General features: G+C 34.1%; 1 protein-coding gene across 1 annotated transcript; it reads right to left on the bottom strand.

Moving 5' to 3' along the window:
- Positions 1–2,934: 2,934 nt before the first annotated feature.
- Positions 2,935–6,755, bottom strand: LOC143557937 (luminal-binding protein 4-like). The gene is made up of 7 exons (XM_077046891.1): positions 6,596–6,755; positions 5,167–5,434; positions 4,868–5,082; positions 4,547–4,789; positions 3,982–4,461; positions 3,620–3,857; positions 2,935–3,527 (listed from the first exon to the last, which is right to left on the bottom strand). Exons 1-7 carry the CDS (start codon positions 6,633–6,635, stop codon positions 3,032–3,034), a joined length of 1,980 nt encoding a protein of 659 aa, XP_076903006.1. The 5' UTR covers positions 6,636–6,755; the 3' UTR covers positions 2,935–3,031.
- Positions 6,756–7,659: the final 904 nt, after the last annotated feature.

Here is a 7,659-nt window from a genome sequence, read left to right as displayed (position 1 = left end):
AGCTTTTTACTACACAGTACGTACACATGGGACCGTTTAATCACACTGTCATCTATATTCTAATCACCATAATCTTTTTTAGTTCAACTCCTACTATCATATAAAAAAACATTTATGTTAAATACAAATTTATTTTACATATAGAATTAGAGAGCTACCTATAGGAGATTGGGAGATGGAAGAGTTCCAACGAAAATTATTTTTAACTTAAAAACTCGTGAAAATCAGTTTTAAGCACTGGTTTTGTTTTTTAATCTTACCTTTTCATTCTTTTTATATGTATCGTGAAAATACTTATCTTATACGAAATATATATATATATATATATATATATGTATATATGTATATAGATTTGACTAGTAGCGGAATCAGAAATTTTTAGTTAGAGGGTCAAAATAAAAACGTTTTGCATGCATTAGCATATATCATGGCTCGAGTAAACGGTATATTTCATTAATTATTCTCTCCTTTTCTCTCTAGTATTAGTCAACAAATAGTTAATTGGTTTATGCCAAGACGGATCAAGGATTTAATAATTCAACAAATTCTCGGTACTTTTAATACTAATTTCATAATTAGTATTTTAGCTTATTTCTACACATGAAAATGATAACAAATAAATATTGAAAATATTTAACTAAAGAACAAATTCTGAAGTAAATCCTATGATGGATAAGTTAAATAATACACATTAACTTAATAAAATCCAATGATATTAAAAATAACAAATAAAAAAAAACAAAATCAGACGTAGATTGTATTTTCGCTTCTCTTTTTCACTTTAGATACTCAAAGAAGAATAATACAGAGGGTCAAGCTGAACAAATGATTATCGGTTACATGCTCCGGTTAACAACTTAACATACAGTTTAGACAGTCGGAGGGTCAAGTGACCCCCTTGACCCTCCCCTGGTTCTGCCGATGGATTCGACATACATACATACATACATACATACATACATACATATATGTATTTTCACGATCTACATACCTTTTTGATTTTGGTAAGATTAATAACATATAAAAAGAATATAAAATAAATTTTGAAAAGTTAGTGTTTAATTCCATGTCTTTAATCAGAACTTTACTATGATCATTCTTATAGTAAAAATCAGTGATAAAATTATAACAAGTATATTATATTTTCAAATTTCTACAACTAGAAGTCTACACTTCAATGAGCCCACTAAACCTCAAGCCTTTTTAATGGGCTCACTAAAAATCATTCATAATCTTACAAACATAAAACAGATTCTCGTTATATTCTATAAGTCACATTTCACAGAAACCCAAGCCCACTAAATGCAAAGTTGACCTAAACAAGAATCTGTTCAACTTTAACCCCTTCACAGTTCACATTACTTTTGATTTCTAACAATATAAATGTAGTTATATCATATGAATATGAATAGAAGAACAAATCAAAACATGTTGTGGAAGTGTCACATTTTTTAAAATGATACAACTACATGCACTTATGACTTGGTCAAAAGTTGCATATAAAGCTTGAGAAATTTTGACAAGATCCCTTATTACAGTAAAAAAGGCAAATCCTTTAAATTAACAAAAGTATTCCTATAAGGTACTTCCCAATAAAGAAATTACTGGTCAAGGGAATATGCATATTAAAAGGAAAAAAAATGTAATTTAGGTCAAACTTTAGCTTTATGCTACTAATAACAACACACTTTAGATTAATTTCACAAGCCATTGCAACAATATAAGGAACTGATGGCACATAAAATAATCAAAAGAAGCAAAAAAGAAAAATTAAAATTCCATGAATATCTCTGATTCTTCTATGCCGAAGCAACCAAAAATTCGCGAAAAGTGTTTTGAAGAAATGAGAGCAAGGTTGTATATCATACGCCAATGCATCTACAAGCTAATTTGCTGGAGAGAAGATAACGCGGAGGAGGATTAGCAGCGCATAGTTTGACTCATCAATTGCTATGATTAATCCTTAATCACTATAATTATGTGCATTCATTAACAGAATCTTTGAATATGATTATTCTGTTATGGTATACATCCTTATAGACATTAATTGCTATCAAGAGATTGAATGCAAGATAATTTGTAATGTCAGTTTAATGTAATGTACACAAATGTAAATGTGAATCTAATGATAATTATCTTGATGCACTCGGCTACCAAAATTAAACGAACTTAACGCAATATCATATACCTTCACATAGTTATACAAATATAGCACTAACGGAATCATACAAACATATTACATGTTCGGTTTTCAAAACATTGATCAGATCACACGGATAGTACATGTATCTGTCTAAATTATATATTTGGTCCTCGTTTGTGTATATGTGAAACAATGTGAAACAGATGATGCATACATAACTTGACAGTATAGTTGTTTTTTTCATTTAATTGAATTCATTTATTTGTTTTATCTTGTTTGGATATAATCTATTAGAGTTTTATTTGGTTTATGTTTTATCTAGTTTCTGGTTTCTGATTATGGGCCAATACCGTCAAACATAATTAAGATGAAGTATATAATGTAAAACTATTAATGTAGATCCTCTAGGATTAATGGGACCGGGTTCCCATCCATCCCGAACTCCTTCACAAAATTTCACAAAATTTCATCCTGATCGTGATCTATTTGTTGTTCCGGGTGTTTTGTAAAGAGATCTCAAAGGGACACCATCCATCCCTATTGGTACGACAAAAACATAAACACCATCCACCCTGTCGGTAACGGCCAAAATCATGATGTCATTCCCATACGACTCCTATCAGTGCAATATCATCCCCTCTATCAGTACCGGCCAAAATCATGATCCCGTCCCAATACAATTCCGTATCCCTTAACTGTTTTTGGTTTGATAAATATGAACTATTTATATGCTATAAAGAAACAGAAACTGATTTACTGAAACTCAAATTTCATTCTTTAGTAAAGAGAAATTTAAAGCAAGCAAAAGAAGTAATACATGATTCTGTCAAACTGGCCAAAAAGTTTTCCAACCTCTCTAATTAAAATAACAAAAAAATAGTTAAAAATCTAGAGCTCATCATGGTCTTCATCATCATCACCTCCAGCTTCAGGGGCGGGGCCACCCGTCCTCTGATAAACAGCCGTAATAATCGGGTTGCAAACAGCCTCCACCTCTTTAAGCTTCTCATCATACTCCTCTTTCTCAGCCGACTGATTATCATCCAGCCATTCAAGAGCCTCCTTCGTTGCGGTCTCAATCTTTTCTTTCTCGTCGGCTTCCAATTTGTCAGCCAGTTTATCCTTGTCACTGACTTGGTTCTTCATGTTGTACACGTACGTCTCGAGGGCGTTACGTGCATCAATCTTTTCCTTCACCTTCTTATCTTCCTCTGCGAACTCCTCAGCTTCACGAACCATCCGCTCGATCTCCTCTTGACTCAATCGACCCTTCTCGTTTGTGATTGTGATCTTTTCCGCCTTTCCTGTTCCCTTATCCTCAGCCTTCACGTTTAGGATACCGTTAGCGTCTACTTCAAATGTCACTTCAATTTGTGGGGTTCCCCTGTTTCAACAATAAGCACAATGTTAACCAACTAATTAACTAACTGACTAACTGAATAACTGGTCGACTGACTGACTGACTGACTAACTAACCTTGGAGCCGGTGGGATGCCAGAGAGATCAAACTTTCCAAGCAGTCTGCAATCCTTTGTAAGACTCCTTTCACCTTCAAAAACCTGGATCGAGACAACGGTTTGTTGATCTTGGTATGTAGTGAACACTTGTGATTTTTTAGTTGGGATAACCGTGTTTCTCGGGATCAATTTGGTCATCACTCCTCCCACAGTTTCAATACCAAGGGTAAGTGGTGCAACATCCAAAAGAAGAATATCTGCATCATAATATAAATCATTTTCACATCAATTATGAATAATAATACTAATACTCATAATAATAATAATAATTAAATAATAATAATAATATAAGTAGAAAAGGGCTAAGGACTTTAGGTTTACCTTTGGTTTCATCACCACCTTCACCACTCAAAATACCACCTTGAACCGCAGCACCAAAAGCAACAGCTTCATCAGGGTTAACACCCTTGTTTGGTTCCTTGCCGTCAAAGTAATCCTTTAGAAGTTGTTGGACCTTTGGGATTCTGGTACTACCACCAACAAGCACAATTTCGTCAATTTGGCGTTTCTCAAGACCAGCATCTTCCATTGCTTTCTTAACGGGTCCCATGGTCTTTCTAAACAAGTCATTGTTCAACTCCTCAAATCGGGCTCGGGTCAATGGCTCAGAAAAGTCAACACCGTCAAAGAGTGATTCAATCTCAACACGGACTTGATGCTGGCTACTCAACGCCCGCTTGGCACGTTCAGCTTCCCTCCTTAGCTTTCCAAGAGCTCGGTTGTCCTTGCTGATGTCCTTTCCGTGCTTCTTCTTGATTAACTTGATGAAGTATTCCATGATCCTTTGGTCAAAGTCCTCACCTGGAAAGACAACATAAGTTTAACACACAATAAAGAATGCCAAAAAAGTTTTTAAATTTTAATAGTAAAACTGTAAAACACTCACCTCCAAGATGGGTGTCACCATTAGTGGATAGAACCTCAAAAACACCATTATCAATGGTCAAGATACTGACATCAAACGTACCACCACCAAGGTCAAAAACTAGAATGTTCTTCTCACCGCCTTTCTTGTCAAGACCGTATGCGATAGCAGCAGCTGTGGGCTCGTTGATGATTCTAGCAACGTTTAAGCCAGAAATCACACCAGCATCCTTAGTAGCTTGTCTCTGTGCATCATTAAAGTATGCTGCACAACGAATATAAAATCATCAGCTTTCAACGGTAAAAAGCTCAAATATATTTGTAACTTTGTTTAGTTATTTACCAGGAACTGTGACAACTGCATCTTTTATCTTCTTTCCGAGGAATGCTTCAGCTGTCTCCTTCATCTTAGTTAGAATCATAGCACTGATTTCTTCAGGACTGAAAACCTTAGTCTCGCCATCTTTAAGTTTGACTTGAATATAAGGCTTTCCGTCTTTGTTCACAATCTTGTAAGGAACAAGTTTCATGTCCCTCTGGACTTCTTTATCCTCAAACCTGATATACAAATGTTACATTTGTCAATAGTTCAATACAATTATAACTACAAAAGAAAAGAAAAAAATAACTGAAGGTACATACTTTCTTCCAATAAGTCTCTTAACATCAAAGATTGTCCTCTCGGCGTTAACAGCTGCCTGATTCTTTGCTGCCTCACCAATCAACCTCTCGGAGTCGGTGAAAGCCACCCATGATGGAGTAATACGGTTTCCTTGGTCGTTTGCTATGATTTCAACATGACCGTTTTTGTAAACACCAACACAAGAATAAGTAGTTCCAAGATCTATCCCAATAACTGTTCCTAACTTGGTAGCCTCTTCTTTTGCTATGGAGATTGCTGATAGACAACCTGTAAAGACATTATTGTTTAGCATATTAGAACCAATTAATACTTCAAGATATTTTCCACAAATCAAAAGAACGACCGAATGAGCAATGATTATAGAAACTATTAATGGAACAACATCAGATGTATAATAGAGCTTGAAAGTAAGACATACTGATGAGAAATGAAAGACTAAATAAGTAGCAAGTAGCAACAATTAAATGTTAAAAATCCATTAGCATACATAGAAAAAAGGTGAATATTGATTCAGTTACACGTAACGTCTAGAAAAACTACTTTAAATAAGGGTGAGCAATAACCAAACTGAAAACCAATGAAACCAAACCAAAGTTAACCAATAAACGAATTAACTGAAAGTCGGTTATCGGTTATTTTTTGTACCCTCGGTAACCAAACCGTTCACATTTTCATACATTTCTAGCTTTCATACCTCCATTTCATGCTTTATATATACCTCCATTTCATATACGTACACCTCCATTTCATGTATGTACATATATATGTCTATATCTATATTTCATGAATTTAAACCTTCATTTCATGATTTTCTAAGTAAAATTTTAGCCCAACCTTGATTTTGGTTATTAACCGAACCAATTAACAGAAAACCAATTGGTTATTTTGGTTGAGGCTAATAACCAAACCGAACCATCTAATTATGATCTATGTTTCCTCATTTTAATATCGGACATCGACCGTCATATACAATAATTTCTATAATCTGACTATAAATTATCAACTACACGTGCAAAATTATGCATTAAAATCGTCTTGAAATTAACCTAGGTAGCATGATCAAAACAAACCTAATTTCAGTACATAACTCACCAGCTTACAGAAGCTAAAATCAAACAGATATAAGTATATAACAAATATATTCAACGCTGACGTCATCTACGTATAATCAATTATATCGCATTCATCACTAATTATTAATTAATTAATCAGTGATCTTATTCAGATCAGTAACATAAACAAACAGTAGTCTGTAACCACACTAACTACTAACGATTAACAAGCACAAAACAAAACCCTAGGGTTCTCAGAACTCAAACAAACTCAACAATAATAAGCTAAACATTACACATATACCAGATCTACACTAAATTAGCTCAGATCTATACACAAACTTCATAAACAAAGGTGTAACGAATGTAATTATACCGATTAATATGATCGCTAACGCGACGCCGGACCGGTCCATGGCTTCTTCGTCAACAGTCAAATCGAATGTGTAGTGAAATGATCAAATGAAATGGTGTGCTTTCTGTTAATTCAATTGGAGACTAGACTGTGTTGGTTTAATAATATATATGTGTGTATATGTAAGAGCGCGTGAAGGGTGGAGGTTAATATACAGCGAGTGGGCTTTGTGCGGATCTTCCGTGAGTGTCATCGATGGTGACGTGGACCAATCACGTTTGGACAACAGGTGTTCTAGCCAATAACAATGGATCTCGTGGTGGTCTGACGTGGTGTGTTTTCATTGGTTCTCGTTACGTCAAGGTTTATGAATTTGTGATTTGTGTCCGTTTTGTGTAATTTTTTTATTTTTGGTAAGAATTATATTTTTATTTACTACCAATTAATTACACAAAGTTTTTAAATATGGTAGAAAAATCTAAAGAGTTAAAGAAAAACTATGGAAAGTTATTATTATTTATTTATCTAATAATCTTGTCATGTGTTTGAAAGTTAAAAAATGAAAGTTGCAACTTAATGTTTTTTTCTATAAATAATAACATGCTCTATTAACTTTTATAGCTCCAATAATCAAGTTCTAAAACATAAAAACATAAATCAATTAATATATTTTTTATAACATTAACAACGTTTTGTAGGTGGCTGGTTATCTTTTCTGACTTTCTGTAAAATCAAGTAAAGCATTTACTTTGGAACTATTTTTCTAGCGTCGCAGACTCATAATTCCATTTTCAGTAAGCGCGTGTCCATGAACAATGAACGTGAGACATTATAAATCTAGCGCGTGTCAAAGAATTAGGTCACAACGAGTCTCTAGATTTCAAAGCATCCATGAACAATGAATGTTGCATTGTCAGTTACGTAAACACTTTATGCATTCATTGAGATACAATGCATAAGTCTCAAAAAGCACGTCATCGATAGGTGCGTGATTTTTTTTCTCTATGGTCTCAATTAAAGCCTCAAAGAACAGTAGATCTTGCTTTATCCCAATTGAGGCCTCGAATAAACTGCTAAAATCCAGT

The sequence above is a fragment of the Bidens hawaiensis genome, unplaced genomic scaffold (genome assembly GCF_021521415.1).
Source record: "Bidens hawaiensis isolate Kalapana, Puna unplaced genomic scaffold, B.hawaiensis_p1.1 tig00019230_1, whole genome shotgun sequence".
Classification (NCBI taxonomy): domain Eukaryota; kingdom Viridiplantae; phylum Streptophyta; class Magnoliopsida; order Asterales; family Asteraceae; genus Bidens; species Bidens hawaiensis.
The sequence above is the reverse complement of the archived record's forward strand: the minus strand, read 5'-3'. Positions and strand labels throughout refer to the sequence as shown.

Coding starts and splice junctions, on each gene's coding strand:
- LOC143557937 (XM_077046891.1), bottom strand. CDS start 6,635: ATGGACCGGTCCGGCGTCGCGTTAGCGATCATATTAATCG. Junction 4,790..4,867: donor TGCAGTTGTCACAGTTCCTG/GTAAATAACTAA, acceptor TTCGTTGTGCAG/CATACTTTAATGATGCACAG. Junction 4,462..4,546: donor TGGTGACACCCATCTTGGAG/GTGAGTGTTTTA, acceptor TTGTCTTTCCAG/GTGAGGACTTTGACCAAAGG.